Source organism: Plectrocnemia conspersa, unplaced genomic scaffold (genome assembly GCF_051122295.1).
Source record: "Plectrocnemia conspersa isolate PC_06_02 unplaced genomic scaffold, ASM5112229v1 ptg000004l, whole genome shotgun sequence".
In the NCBI taxonomy this organism is placed as follows: domain Eukaryota; kingdom Metazoa; phylum Arthropoda; class Insecta; order Trichoptera; family Polycentropodidae; genus Plectrocnemia; species Plectrocnemia conspersa.
Genome location: NW_028277168.1, coordinates 1472937 through 1489922, shown reverse-complemented (window position 1 = coordinate 1489922; position 16986 = coordinate 1472937). Strand labels below are relative to the sequence as shown.

The 16986-nt window shown below is 28.9% G+C and overlaps 1 protein-coding gene across 4 annotated transcripts in view; it reads left to right on the top strand.

Annotated features, from left to right (window-relative positions):
* dpp (decapentaplegic morphogen) overlaps positions 1-16394 on the top strand; it is a 72266-nt gene extending 55872 nt beyond the window's left edge. For 2 of the 4 annotated variants that reach the window (XM_088184635.1, XM_088184634.1), the window contains 3 exons: positions 3338-3593; positions 11796-12079; positions 15193-16394. In XM_088184635.1, the coding sequence (XP_088040761.1) occupies positions 11809-12079; positions 15193-16055 (1134 nt within the window). In that variant the 5' untranslated portion in view covers positions 3338-3593; positions 11796-11808 and the 3' untranslated portion in view covers positions 16056-16394. The remainder of the gene's footprint in view (positions 1-3337; positions 3594-11795; positions 12080-15192) is intronic. The other 2 variants (XM_088184632.1, XM_088184633.1) reach the window with 1 other exon arrangement.
* The last annotated feature ends 592 nt before the right edge of the window (positions 16395-16986 follow it).

Genomic DNA, 16986 nt, shown 5'->3' with positions numbered 1-16986 from the left:
TATGTATAAAAACAACGTTATGATAAAATTATATAATGATGCTACTGGCAATTTTCTATAATGTTGCTTCATAAAACATTATAGAAAATTACCAGAGGAAACATCTTCATATAAGACCTTGGTTAAAATCATATTTATGTATATGTACATACGTATAGATAAAATTAAACCGCAAGCTTTAATTTAAGTTCATTAATCTTTCACGCGACACACGCGCATTTTTTTAAACGCAACATTTAATATATGTAAATATAGACTGCTTAGATATTTACTCGTTATCGGTAGCATGTTTGCGCACCGCAAGATTTGTTTGTTAATATACGAGGAAAACTTGGACGTGTTTGCGCAGCTGGCAACACTGCTCGCTCGCCATCTTGGAAAATGGCCGTTGTTTATGTTTTCGCAACTGTCTACGGTGTGTTGTTTTTTGCGAGTGCGGCGAAAGTGCTCGTCCGGAAGTGTTCCGGTCGAGCGTGACGCGGTCGACCTTGAGGCCATTCGGCCAATGACGCTCGGCAGAAGGCTGCGGTCGCCGTTGCTCAGTCACCGACGACAATGGCCGGAAAAGCGACGCACTTTGGACCGCGCGGACGCTTTTCTTTCAGAGCTTCCGGCGATGAATAACCGAGCGTTTTGGCCAAAACGACTACTTTAATAATTTTAATATTAATTATTATTCAAAATTTGTTTTAATGTTTAAAAAAAAAATACATTGTGTTGCCTCTGACACGATATTATTATCGCGCATTACTAAAGAAAAACATTAATTCAAGAACATATGTTTTAATATTAAAGTATATATCGTTGATAATCAACGGAGTGATATTTTGCTTATAAGCTTGCTAGGACGATATTTATAACTGAAACTAAATATGTATGTTCGATTGTGCTCAAAAGCATAATATAATAAATAATACGCAAAACTCAGTATTTTTAGAACTGCGTGTTTCTAGAATCGGTTTGGCAGTTGTTGCATCCACTTCTGGGAGCAACGGCTTATTATATACATTACATAATATTTTATTCATTTTAGAATTAAATCTAAATGAAGGTTTTGGTATTTGTATTTGGCTTGTAGGTATTTTTTTGCAACTGGTTTATAATCGTTTTTAAATTTATGGTACGCATGTGCGTTTGTATTATTCTAAAGAGTAACAAAATTTACTCTTAAAATATTAAATAAAGCTTTCGTTGTATTCATTTAAATGGTCACAATACTATAAAAGTACGTAGGGCCAAAAAAAAATTACATTCGATACGGACTCCCCATTTTTTAAATTTAATTTGAACGCGAATTTTCACAGTTGAATTTAATCGCCACACCAACAGATCTTCGTTGAAGATTAAGACAATTTCAGAACTTTTTTTAATCAAACATACCAGACCACCTCTCAGACTTTTTGATCCTTTAAAGTACGTTGATCTGTGCTTATTCAGCGAATGACATTCGTCTATGTACACTTAACAGTAAGGAGTCAATAAGATTTGTTGGACCAAAATTAGATAAAACTTTTAATTTTCTATGAACATTCGCCTCATTGAACATATATTAAGTTCGTTATATATAACGTCATTAAGAACGTACTTGGAAGCATCGACTATCATTCGTAAAACGTTGTTTTGGAATTTCTGGATAATGTCGATGATGGATTTTCCTGGTTCTGGTATGATTATTACATCTGATACTTTCCAAAACTAGGAAAAGTATTCTAGCCTTAATTTAGCATTAAATATTATTGTGATAATTTTCATTCCTTTTCCGATAATTCTTTTAGTAATTTTCCTAAATTAAGTTGAATCCCGGCGCTTTTTGTATTTGTGTCTCTTAGTATTATTTGTTATTTATTTCACTTTAAATCTTTTAATTATTGGACTCGCTTGAAAGGGTGCTTTTAGATAATCTGCTATTTCCTTTGAATCTATTGTAGTTTCTGTCGCAGGATTATATGGTGTGAATACCTTCTTCAAGAGAGCTGCAAAGGTATCGGCCTTTTCCTTATCACTTCTAGTCTACTTATTGTTTCCGTTTATAATTGGCGGCGAGTATTTTATGGGTTGCTTTAGTTTCTTCGTAGCTTTCTACAGCGTGCAATCGTTGCTTTTTAAGGTTGACAAGACTTAATTGAATCATTTTTTAAGTTGTCTAATAAAACTCTGAGTTCTTTAACGGCTTTATTAAATTTTGTTTTGTATGTAATGTTGAATATTATTGCTTTAAGTAAGCTTTTTCCGTAAAATGTGTTTCAGAGACCAGGAAGACCTTTATTTTGTTTTACTCGAAAAAAATATTTCCCGTGTCTTTTACGATAGACCGTTGGCGTTCCATATGACAATATGTAGTAAGACGTAAATAGTAAATTAGTTTCAGCAAATAAATTTGCATTCTTATATTTGGAGAGGCAGTTTGTAATAATATATTTGGAGAAGCATCATGGGATATTTTCTTTATATGCCAATATCATAATCCGAAAAAAAAGCTTATAGTTCAAAATTAAAATTACTTAAAGGCTCGTTACCGAGCGTTTGCACTACATCGTCGTTGACACGATTTTATTGCTTTTCACGTGAATTTTTAACTTCTGAGAAGTGATATTTATTTTTTTTAATTCAAATTGAATCTACTTTAACCAATACTCACGCGTTTCCACTGCAACGTTGCCCAAGGATAATTTCAGGTTAAATGGTTATGAATTACTAAATCTTTTTATCAAAATATATTGATAGTATCTTAGTAACTAATGAAATAAAAAACTAAAAACTTTATCATAAAGTCTGAATAAAATGGCTTCAAAAAATATAACATATATTGGACGTGACATACATATATGCCTTTGGACTTCTAAAGGTTAATCACACTTTTTAGTTATTTTATTAAAAAAAAATTCTAAATTTTTTGTAATATTTTCAAAATATTTATTTTAATTTTTGAAATTAAGAAAAAAAAAATTGCTTTATAATGGTTTAAACTGCGGCTATGCGCTCAGGCGCGACCAATGCGATGTTTGATTGCTATTATTTTTTAAATTTATATTTATAAGAATATAGCAGATGTAGAATTCTCGATAAAGAAACGCCAATATCTTATGACTCATTCTCAAGTGAACTTATTCACTTACAATGCAAACATAATAAAAATCGATTTAGTAAGTTGTGCGATAAGCCGGTGCCGGCCGCCCGGCGGGCCGTCCGTGATTTATTTGCACAAGGATCTTCCACGGTGGCCGGCCGGCGTTGGAAAAACGGGGGTGGGATAAAAAATTCCTAGAGATAAAGTCGTCCCCCCTCCCCGTGGCGAGTGATGCGCGCTGCTAGTGATGTTGTGTGTTTTCTTTTGCAGGAGGAGCCGCCGGTCACTCGCGCGTCGTCGTTCGCCAACGTCGGACGGCCAGTGACGAAGTGGTCGGTGAACATTGATCGGTTGGTCAGCGGAGGCCAGCGAGCAGTGACCAGTGTGACAGTGACAGTTCGCGTTTGTATTACGTTGCCATGGACGGGCCGCGGACGCGGGCCGAGCTTTCGTGAAATGTTAACGTTACTCTTTGTGCGCAGACAATTGAGGACTTTTCTAACGGATGACGAGTCACTTATGCGAGGTAATTATCGCCCGAGTCGTAGGTCAAGGATCTAAAGAGTGTTCAGTTAACTAAAAAATCGATTTTAAGCAATCTCCGCCAGTGCAATATGAACGATACCAATTAACGGTTGTTCAAATAGGACGAGGAACGAAACCAAAAGTAGTGTTTCAGAAAAAGCTATGCCACATATCAGTGTAGTTCAAATAACACAAAAATTGTATTCGTCTGATATCAAATTTTAAACTCCATTATTTTAAACAAATGAATTATACCAATGAACGGTTATTTATATAAGACGAAGAATGAAATCAAAAGTAACGTTTTTAAATAAACCATAATAGATATAAACGAATATTTTCCAGTGTAGTGAAATAATCTGAAGAGCGAAATAAGTTGTAATAGACTTCAACGAATGATAAAAATAATACACTACAATTTAATTAATTTTAAAACCAGATATAATAAATAATTTATTTAGCAGATTCTAAATATTTATAAGTGCGGTAAAAACTATTTATTAATATGGTTTATAATAAAATCGAAAGTGTAGTTAAAATAAATATATATTATATATATAAACTAATATTTTAAAATAAAAAATCAAACACATATTTTTATTGTAGTTTAAAATAATATTAATATAATTAGCGTTTTAATTAAATCTATATTTATTTAAATTATAATTTAGTTCATTAATAACACTTAATAACAGTACAATTATTTACATTGGATAAAAACAGAGTTAAAAATAGATTGTTCAAATAGGATGAAACATTAAATCAGATCTTCTATTAGAAGAATATGATAATATTAGAATTAAAATATATTAGATACAAAACTAAATTTGATTAGTAGCGATATCAAAAAATCATTTTGATAATACACTACTATTTAACTAATTTTAAAGCCAGATATAAATAAATAACGAATAATTGCTTAAGCAGGTTCTAAATATTTATTTTTGCATTATAAACTACTTAAAAGTTTAAAATATATTAACATAATTAGCGTTGTAATAATTTCTATATTTATTTAAATTATATATTTTTCATAAGATATTATCAATAAATCTTAAACAATATTTGTCAGTGCATTAATTTTGATTGGATAAAAACGAAATTAAAAAATATATTGTTTAAATTAGATGAAATTTGATATTATCAGATTAAAAATCTATTAGATAAAAAAACTAAATTGCATAAAGAACTATATTAAAAAATATTTTTATAATACACTACAATAAAATTAATTAATTAATTTTAAAACTAGATTTAAAAATAAAAATGAATTTCTAGTAAATAATAAAATGAAAAGTGTAGTGAAAATAATAATACATATAAATTAAAACAAACATAAAAATAAAAAAGCAAACATATAACTACTAAAATGTACATATATATTAATATAATTAGCCTTTTAATGATTTCTATATTTATTTAAATTATATATTTTTTCATAAGAATAAGTATAAATAAATATTAAACGATATTTGTCAGTGAAATTATTTAGATTAGATTAAAACGAAATTAAAAATTATGTTATTTAAATAAGAGGAAAAGTTAAATCGGATTAGGAAAGTTAATTTTAAAACCAGATATAAAAAAATAACGAATAATTGCATTAGCAGAATCTAAATATTTATTTGTGCGATACAAACTATTTGTTTTTAATTTGGTAAATAATAATAAATATGACTAATTATATGTATATATACATATATGTATATATTCATATAATTAGCGTTTTAATAATTTCTATATTTATTTAAATTATATTTTTTTTTCATAAGAATAAATATAAATAAATATTAAACAATATTTGTCATTGCAATTATTTAGGTTAGATTAAAACGAAATTAAAAATTATATTAAATCAGATCTTCTATTAGAAGAATATAAAAGCATCATAAATAAAATAATAAATTGGATTAGGAACGATAATAAAAAAAATTTAAATAAGGTGAAAAACTAAATCATATCTTTGATTATAAGAATATGAAAAAAACACAGTACGAAAACCTATAAAATCCATTAGTTTAATAAAAATAATTGCTTGATTGCTTGGGAAAAAAATCAATATAAAAATATTAGTATATTTAAAATAGCTACTACTGATTAAAAATATTTGAGAGTTCTAAAAACTAATTAAACTAATGCTATAAATATATATTTACTATATAAACACGCGATTATTTTAAACGCCGCTGTAATGAGATGTTTTATTAAAACATTAGTTAAATAAAAAGGGTTGAACAATCGGTTACAAAAATAAATCCAATATAAAAATATGAGCGTATTTAAAAAATAGTTACAATTGATTAAAAAGGTTTGTGAGTTCTAAAAAGCAATTCAAATATATCATATATAATCACGCGATTATTTCAAAAGCCGCTCTTACAAAATAAATTTACGTGATTAAATTTATATTTAAATAATGGCACGTAAATGATTTTATAAAAAATTATAATTACACAAAATACCTGATGATCATATCTTACTAAGAATACCATATAGTGCTTAAGAATTGATTCTAAAGTATGAAAGTTGGGTTTCAGTCGACAGTCAAAAACTGTGTGATCTCTCTGATTATTCACGTCTTGTGTAACTTCTTTCGTCAGGCCAATCTTCTCGAATCCGAGCATACTCATAGATCCTCCTCGTGTTCGTCACGTGGTCATAGTAGTATGTAGTTGTCATAGATCTTCTCGCCTCCAGGCGATCAGGAAGCTCCGGAAACCAGTTCTGTCGATCGCGGCAGCCAACCAGTCACCATAAGCCACGCTCGGATGCCAATTTTATCGAACAATACCAATTATTTATAGTCTCTGGTGAATTGGCGCAGTACAGAACAATAGTTTTGCTATCGGTTGCGGTCAGAGTGCTTGATTTTACGTAAACAGGCCTCATAAATTGCGCAAATGCGTATATCGCGAGTTATGCAACATTTGAGCTTTTGCAGGAAGTACTGTACTCAAGTTGTTTACAATTTATTAAATATCTCTTCCTTATATGGTTAACTTCATATTCTGTCTATATGTTGGATTTTAAACAGTTGCAACATTTTCAAGATGTTTCGAATCAGTCACGCAAGGATTCCATATCGAACGGACGTGTCGCAAATTTATAAATGTGTTATTATGATTGCCTTTTTACGAGATTATATGGGTATGTGCTATTTTTTAAGATGATTTTGAGAAGCATATATGATATGATTGAATACATATATAATAATTTTAGTTATTATTTTATTAAAAAAAATGATTATATATATATATATTAAAGTTATCTTAAATGTTGATTTAGTAATTATATGCATAATAAGATGAACGAAAATTATATATAATAATGCTAAAAAATAAATTAATAATAAATCATATTATTGTAAAATAGAAAATAATTAATAATAACGCTATAGATAAATTCAATAAAAATATTAACTAAAAGGAATCATCTTATCTATTTTTGATAGTAATCCTATAATAAAAAAAACAGTTAACTAATATCTTTAAGACTATTTAAGTGACTATTTTTTTACATTGAAAAAACGAAATCTTCGCATTTATCAAAGAAATTTTGTCACACTTACTCGCGCACCTGTATATAATACTTCCACATTTACACCTGTATATTCTTGAGATTTTTTTGCCTCTGGCGCCAGGATTTTTTCCGAAAGCCTATTATTCGGCTACATACAATACAATGCGTTAAAAGCGCACAGACGTCATAAAAGTTAAGTAGACGTCGATTTTAAGGTCAAAATGCGTAGAAAACACCGGCACTTAAGTGAAAATATGCCTACCTGTCGCGCGGTTTATGAATGGGCACTCGAAGGTAGATTTTATTGGCAGATAAGGCAGCAGGAAGGATTTGGGAAAAAAATCAAGGATTATTAATCCAAAGTATCCGCATCCTTCCTTCGCGAGAATCTGAGTTGCTTCTCGGTATCTGATATCGAAAGTTTGTTGCTTTCGCGGTTTTGCGGTTTCAGTTCTAGGGATAGATAGTTTGTTCCTAGAGTTTTCAAACTGCCGAGCTTGAAAAATGATCTTATTAAAATATATAGTTCTAAAAGACTGAATTTATAATATGATACTGAGAAGTCTGTCTAATATTTTATTTCTCAGTTGAGCCATTTAATTAATTTAATTATTCTCTTTTTTATTTATTGATTGAAAAAAACCCCACTTCTCAACCATTAACTAGCATTTTTTTTAAAAGTATTTTATGTTTATTTATTTATAGTTTTTAATTAAGTTTTTTAATTAATGGATTAGAATGATTTTGGCATATCTAAAATATTCGCGTTTCTACAATAAATACTTTTCTTTTCGTTTCTACTATAATATTTTATGTAAGTATTTAAATCTCAATCTATAATATATATTATATTAAATACACTGCCTAATGAATTGTTTTAGTTTAAAACAGTTTAGGAAACCTGTGTTTTTTGTCGTAAATGTTCTGTAAAGTGGTTAAGAATTGGCACAATTAGTTCTAAAGAATGGTCTGAGATTGCTTATCGTTCAAATTTTACCTGTACAAAATAACGGATCACTTAGCCTTATCTCATTTTCTTCAGTTGAGATTTCTTCTTCAAAATTTTGAACGGTTCGCTTCGCTTTCTGCATCTTAGCAAAATATGCATTATTATCATGTGTAATTTATTATGCTATGGTAGTATTTGATTCACTCAAAAAATATTTCCGAATAATTTTATAAATACAATATTTATAAAATTATAAATAAACAGTGAAAGGTTTTTCATGTATTTTTGGATTATTAAATATTAATAACTATAAAACTAAATGTTAAGTTTTTTTGATTAAGTAAATTATACTATAATGCATAGCATATTTTAAATCAAAGTAAAATAATCCAAATATATTTTTTATTATTATGTCCATTATTTTGTTACAGCCATAAAGTCTTAAAAATTAATTAAATATATACTATGTTTCAAATTCTATTATAGCAAAATAACTATAATTTAGAAATTCAATTTTTAAAGTTAATTTTATAGTGGAAATTTTTTTTATATGAACAAAATTATTTTATTTCTAAAATATACGTTTGCTTTAATAAAAAACAGATAATATTTTCTTTTATGGCTGATTAAAATATGCTATAATGCATAGTATATTAAAAATTAAATTATTGGTATATTGTATATTTTTTTAATGTAAAAAACATTTAAGTTGCAATTGTTGTAATATATACTTTATTTTGTATTTAATTATAATTGAACGACTATTATTCAGAAAGATTATTTTTTATTATTATTATAACCCATTGTGCAGACATTTATTTTTAAACAGACTATATTAACAATTAGTTTTATTGCCTCTTTTTTAAATTGATTTTAATATACTATGTATGCATATAATATTTTAAACCTACGTAAAGATAATTTTAATGGTTTTTTTTTATAGTAAAAAACGTTAAATTTCAGACCGTTATAAAAAAAATATTTTATATAACGGTTTTTGATAACATATTTATTTTTTGGTTAGAGTCATATACATTTTTAATACTACCTTTAATTTAATTTAATATACACTATTTTTATATGCTATTATAGTTTAGCGCCATGTATTAAGAAAATTTATTTAAAAATATATAATTATAATCCATAAGTTAAAGTGCAAAAATATTAAGTATGATATATACAAAATTATTTTATATATAAAAAAGACGTTTGATATAATAATTTATTTTTATTTTATTTGCTTTTATGATTGATCATAATCTATTTTAGTGCATAGCATTATTTAAATCTATTCAAAGGTATATTTCATTTTTTTAAGGTAAAAAACGTTCTAGTTTCAATACTTATAAAAAAATATTATCTGTTTACTCGTTTTTTGATAACATGCCTATTTTTTGCTTAAATTATAAAATCTTTGATTTATTTAAATTTAATATGTACTATGTTTTATATTTTATTGTTATTCAGAAACTTTATTTTTTTTATTTAAAAAAACTATAATTAAAACATAATCCATAGTGCAAACGTCTTAAATGTAATAAGGCAATTAAAATGCTTTATTAAAATAATTTTAATCGCTTTTTTATGATTTATTTTGAAGCAACATTATGCATTATAAATTTTGAATCAATTTAAAGCAAAAAAAAAGTTAAAAATTTTTTTTTTTCATTTTACTTTTTTGCTAACCTATGCATTTTTTTTATGTAAATTCGTAAAATACATTATTATAGATTAAAATTAATTTAAAATATGCTGTGTTCAATAAGCTATCATGATTCAAAAATTTATATACAGAAATTTTTATTATTTAATTTTAAAATTGCGTAATCATAATTTACAAAATAATCTATAGTGCATCTTACGTATGGATTAAATTAATATTTTTTTTAAAACACGTTCGCTGTGATATAAAATATTTTTAATTAATCTGGAAAATACATTTTAAATCCTATTATAACTAAATTTTAAAATTTTAAAATAAAAACCGTCATAATATTGCTTATTTTTTTTAAAGTCGTAATTTTTTTCAATATAGCTTTAAATTAATTATATATATATGTTTTATATTCTCATATCATAATCAAAAGTTTATTATAAAGAAAGTTTTTTAATTTTAAAAATATGTAATAATAATAATAATTGTGATTTGTTTAATAATGCACAATCAAAACAGCTATCGGAAAATACTACAAAAATAGTTTTTTTATTAAAAATATTTATAAAAAAGTGTATAAAAACGATTGTATTTATAAAATAAACCTTGCTAAAAATATAAATAAAGTGCATTATTTTTAAATATACACTTATTTAAATCATTTTAAAAATTAATTTTTAATATACAAACATGTTTTTTAAAGTAAGATAAAAACATTTTATTATGATTTTTTATTATGACTTTTTAACTATTATGAGCGTTTTTTGTTATAGGAACAAAATCCATGATTAAAGCTTTTAACTATTTAGTATGTTTCATAATCAAACGATTTTTATACATAATGTTTGGTTGATATATATTTATATATTTAAAAAACGTATAACTATAATCCATGTTCAATATTGAAAAACTCTTAAAACATATTAGGTATGTACTTTGTATCATATTTTTGCATTCATAACTAAATTATCTATTGTAAAATGTTTCTAAAATACATTTTTAATGCATTGTTAAAAGCATTCGGTTTAAAAATACGACCTCGAATCTCACGTATGACTAATTATTTTTTCTTTTGATAAAATGTGCAAAGTGTTGCACCTATTTGAATAAAAAATACAAAATGCAAAATTATAGTAATAACACTACAAATTTACTGAAGCAACAAATCTGGAATCTAAAGTATTTTATACATATCTTTTAAATTTAAAAAAATCAAAAACCCCTGATTCAAAAAATAATTTTGCTGTATATTTTAGATAAAATATTTAACTTTATGTTAATTTTATTTTATTCCATACAACTTTTTTTTTATTTTAAAATGATTAGAAAAATCCATGATTATAAAAACATATTTTTGCTTATTATTATTATATAAAAAAATACTAACTGAAAATTTAAATATAATTTTTAATATTAATATAAAAAATACTAACAAAAAGTTAAGGTGTTTTCAATTGATATTAATAATTACACACACACATTTGTATGTATGTATATTTTACTTTTGATTTTTACACGTACCTGTTTATTTTATTTGAAGAAGATATTTAACTTAATACCAATTATTTGCTACTTTAATTATACATTCATATATGTATGTATATTTTTCTCTTAATAACATAAAAAATATCTCACCTGTTGTTAAATTTATTTTTGTGTAAAATGTAAAAACAATTCTTAACATGTACAATAATTTAATTCAACGGTCAAAAGTTTTAGTGTCAGTTTTTATGAAATCATATTTTTTTATATTTTTACCACATCAGATATTATTGTTGCTAAAAGTAAAATGATGACTCGAATAATAAATAGTTTTATTCAAAAATCACCTATAATCTTGCGAATAGTAAACTTAAGACACAAAAGTTACTGACCATTAAAGGACAAATATATTAACATACTAATTTGTTATGAATTCAGTTAGTTAGTTTTGATCGATACATACATATAGTATGTATGTTGTGATTAATATATGCCACTGTTATATCCGGAAATTATTTTTTTCAAAATGGTGCACCGCGCAGCATCTTCGTGCAATAACGTACCTATCACTAAAATGTATTTTTGTTTTGTATTTGCAGAGTGGTGAGGAGCATGCAGTGGTGGCGCGCGGCGCTGGCGGCGTTGTCGCTGGCGGCGGCGGCGGCGCCCGCGTGCGGAGGCGGAGGGGGCGGAGGCCCCGGGGGCGCCGACTGGCAGCGCGGCCTGCTCAACGCGATGGGGCTCAAGCGGCGGCCGAGGTCCAACGGCCCCGTGACGGTGCCCGACGCAATGCGCAACCTTTACAACCAGCTCACCTCCGGAGCGCCCTTCCTGCCCGACCACCAGCGGGAGGCCAACACCGTCAGGAGCTTCACGCACCAAGGTTGGTATTTACTCTTCTGAAACCCCATGCAAATCGTGAACGTATACTCCTAGATATAATTTACCTCACCATATTATTAATTTCAACCACAAAACAGAATCTATTATATAAAATAACATAAACAAATCACCCTCAGCGGTTTGCACTGTTAAATTTTAATACACACATCTTTCGACAACAAATTATATGATAAACCGTGTAAAAAAGATACGGTACTCATACAAAATGTGTAAGGTTATAAAATAAGTATTATAATAAAATATGATATGGTTAACAAAGACTGCTTTTTGTATATGTATTTATTTTTAATTTTGAGATATTAGATTTAGATTGCTATTTATACCCTCGTTTTCTAATTTTTTAGCTAATTAAATAACATCGCTCATATACTAAATAAATCTTTGATGGATGTAAACCCAACTGTTTTAACTAGATTATCATAGTTTTTTAATTCTTTAAAACCATATTTCATAGAACCTGATATGCTTATATTATAAGCAGATTTTTCATCACTTGGTGGAACAAGATTGTTTGTTTCACGTAGACAAATTCTAATTATATATTTGCTAAATTTTTTTTTTACAGTTTATTGAAATTGTGGGAAAACTGAGGACGTACTATAAAATGCTATTGTTATCCTTTGTATATATTTAAAGACTAAAGTATTTTGGGCTCATGTGAAAGAATCAGCGATACGCGAAAACCGAACCGAAAGAAAATAAATGCTACTGAGAAAATTAAATACGTTCACTTAAAACTAAGCCAACTGTAAATGACGTCACATTACTTTGCTTGAAGTCGAGTTTAAATATTTATATTTGTTTTAGCCGTTTATATCTCACAAAGAATAATATTTTGTGTATGTTACAAAAAATATACATATTTAGCTATCAAAATAAAGCGCTTATGTTAAACGTTTTTTACATCATATTTTGTAATATAATACAATTTTTTCCTAACAATGTATGTGCTCATTTTGTTGCGGAATTTAGTAACTAAAATTTATTTATTTAAATTAAATTATGACCATCGTGACATAAAACAGGTTACTCCAATGTGTCACGATGAGCAAAATAGTATTATTTCCATACACAAAAAAATATAATACAAATTATACATAGTAAGAAATACATTAAACAATTCAATGTGCAATTCCAGTCAATTTAAAAATATTTTTGATTCACCGATTAAGTACGCACCGAGCTTCTTATTGATATGATACTATTAAAACAACAGTAAAGATAATAATTAAAAATCTATAATATATTACAATAAAAAGCAGAATATTTGGAATCAACTAAACTATTTCAAATTTTGTCATAGTTGAAGTGAATGTTTAAATTTTATCATATGCAGGAGAAGTATTATCTCTTTATGATTAATTATTGTGGGGCTAAAACATTTTTACAATGCAAGATAAAATAAAATCAATTAAAAGAGCGCTTATTGATTTTAATATCGTAAAAAACGAATTCCTTAAAATATAAATACTAAAATCAAAACATTTTTGACTAGATTTAATTTTATCTTGTTTTGTTAAACATTTTTACATTACAAGATAAAATAAAATCAAGTTAAAGGGCACTAATTAATTTAAATGTGATGTCAAAGTTTTGAGTGAAAATGCACTTAGTTTCTTATTGATATTTAAAATACATTAAATAAAAGCATTAAACGTGAAATAAATTAGTAAATAAAATAAATGTTGAACAGAATCTACGAAAGTCACTAAAATATTTATGATTGGGCTCAGAAAAAAGTACAGGGCTTCTAATTGATAGTAAAAGCATAATGAAAAAATAATATTAATCAAGAAATATATAAATATGTTTATAAAATAAACATTAAACAGAATATTTAAACGCGGAAAAAGTGCTTTTTCATTAGAATATTATATTAAAATAACGAATTTTATTAAAATCACATTAACAATAAAGTCAAAGCTTTAAATTAAAATTATAAAAATAAATACATATATTAATAAAATTAATTTATAACAGAATCTTTAAAAGAAATTAAAATATTGAACAGAATATTTTAAAGCAAATTAACTATTTCTAATTGTGGCAAAGATTAAACGAATGTACAATTTTTATTTTATGAATGAAAAGAATTGTCTCTTGAATGAGTAATTAATGTAAAGCCTCATATTTTTATAATATGAAATAAAATACAGTAAATTAAAAAGTACTAACTGAATTAAAATAGTAAAAAACGATTTGTTTAAAATCGATACAAAGATATATGTATGTAAAAATGAATAAAATATTTTTAATAACATTCTCTTTAAGATGAACTAATAGATAATTTTATTAACGACCAATTTTTTTATCGGTCAAGTTTTTATTTATAAATAATAAATGTAAGTATCTGATTTAAATAAGGATGGAATAAAACAGTCTGTAACGTTCGAGCCCCAACAGCGGCCCTCGAATTTTTATTTATTAAAAAATGTAATATTATTACAAACCGGCCCTAGATGCAGTGACATTTATTGATTTTAAGTTATATTACACAATAATTATATTTAATAATACATATTAATTATAATTAATAATATTGATCACCAATTATCAGATTACAAATTTATCCTGTTGTAACACAGTAGGCTTACGCATAAAAATAAAAATAAAATCAAAAAATAGTTTTATCATATTTATCTAAATGATATATTTGATGGATAAAATACATGTAATATGATACGATACGTCTGAAAATAATAAATTGCTAGTTTATTTAATATATGAAGGGAAAAAGTTTTAATTAGCCGAAGCTTTAAAGCTATTGAGAATCACGGAGTATAAAATTATATTGCTAAATTTTCCTCAACACTCTCGCAATTATAATTTTCCAACGCAAACCTTGTTCAACGAGTATTTATATTGAGCTATAAATACACCATCGTCACTATAAATATGTAAATTAAAATGACACTTATAGTATGATTACCGATAACTTAAAGATTCCGTTCCGACGGCACTGAAATTATTGCGATGATTAAAACGCGAAACGTTTTTGCTGATTTTATAGTACTCATTTCGAAACATTTCTTGGTTATAAGTGGGTTGCAAAAATATCACAGTGCTAATTGTATTTTTTATTTTCTTCCACAGAAAGCCCTGTCGACCGTCGGTTCAAAGGCCACGATAGCTTCCGGCTGGTCTTCAACGTGACGCTCCCGGACGAGGAGTGGCTGAAGGTGGCCGAGTTGGTCATCGCGAGAGACGCCGTCGGTTTCGACAGCGACTCTCCTGGGAAGCATCAAGTGTTAGTGTACGATATTTTAAAACCTGGTGTGAAGGGCGAGTCGAAGCCTACCCTTCGACTCTTAGACTCGAAGCGGTTGAGGGGAGAACGCTCCGGTGAAGTGACTTTGGACGTAACGGGGGCCACCGAACGGTGGATTTGGAGACCGCAGGAGAACCACGGACTTTTGGTGCAAGTGGTGTCTCCCCCTAGTGCGCGGAAGCCTCACGTGAGACTTAGAAGATCGGCGGACGACTCTCCCGGGAGATGGAGGGCCAGACAGCCGGTCTTGTTGGCCTACACGGACGACGGGAAGTCGAAGAAGCCCAAGACCAAAACGAAGAACGCGGAGGAGAGCAAGTCGAGAACGGAGAGGGCGGCTCCTCATCGGCGTCCTCACAGACGTAAAGACGGAAGGAACATCTGCCAGAGGCGAGCGCTCTACGTGGACTTCACGGACGTCGGGTGGAACGACTGGATCGTGGCGCCTCTGGGGTACGACGCTTACTTCTGCAACGGGGAGTGCCCCTATCCTCTGGCGGACCACATGAACGCCAGCAACCACGCCATAGTCCAAACGTTGGTCAACTCCGTGAACCCCAACGCAGTCCCCAAAGCGTGCTGTGTCCCCACAGACTTATCCTCGATCTCCATGCTATACTTGGACGAGAACAAATTGGTGCTCAAGAACTACCAGGACATGGCCGTGGTGAGCTGCGGGTGCCAGTGATCAGGGGCTCCCGGGGTCAGGTCGGGGGCACTTTCGACGCCCCTCCCGCCCCCTCCCTCCCCCCGCAAAAGTCACGGGAGGGCGCGGGACACTCGCGAAAGAGCCTCCCCCCTCGCCACGTGTTTTTTTATTGTAAAATATTGTAATTAGTACCTGCTAAGGATATTTATTTTTTTATTGTTATCGAATGTGCATATGTACAAAAAGTTTATAAGTCATAGATGATATTATCGGTTGCCGCGGATCTTGTAAATACTATCGTCTCTCTCACTTGTGTATATATACTTTTACTCAAAGCTGTATGAAATTTGACTATTAAAAAAAAAACATTCAACAAAATGTGCGCATTTTTCATTCCGTGTATATTGAAAAAGTTACAAGGGTCAGATCACATCACGATTATATGTATATATAGGGTGTTTTTTAGAGATTTGTTTTTCGAATTGCTAACACTTTTTTTAGCGACAGGCAATTTGATAGCTGACAGCTGATTTGTGCTCAGTTTGGTTCGCCATTTCACCATGTATAGACTTACGCCTGAACAACGCTTGCAAATCGTGCAGTTCGCGAAACATACTATGCGCTACGTCCATTTTATTATTGACATAAACATCCATTCGAGCAAGTAGTTCGAAAAACCATGGATCGTTTTCGTACCACGCATACTCTAATTAATAATACGTATCCGTAGAGACGTCGTACAGTGCGTACCGAAGAAGTTGTTTCTGCTGTGGAGCGTAGTATTAAGAAGAACACGAATGATACAATTCACCATTGTGCACAGCAATTGGAGCTGTGTCCCTCCACTTCGTACGTTCGATAAATGGACCGAAAACGAGATTGCTCTTTCCATAAAAAAAATTTCAGCGATGAAGCTCACTTTTGGTTAAATGGCCACGTCAACAAGCAAAATTGTCACATTTGGAGTGAA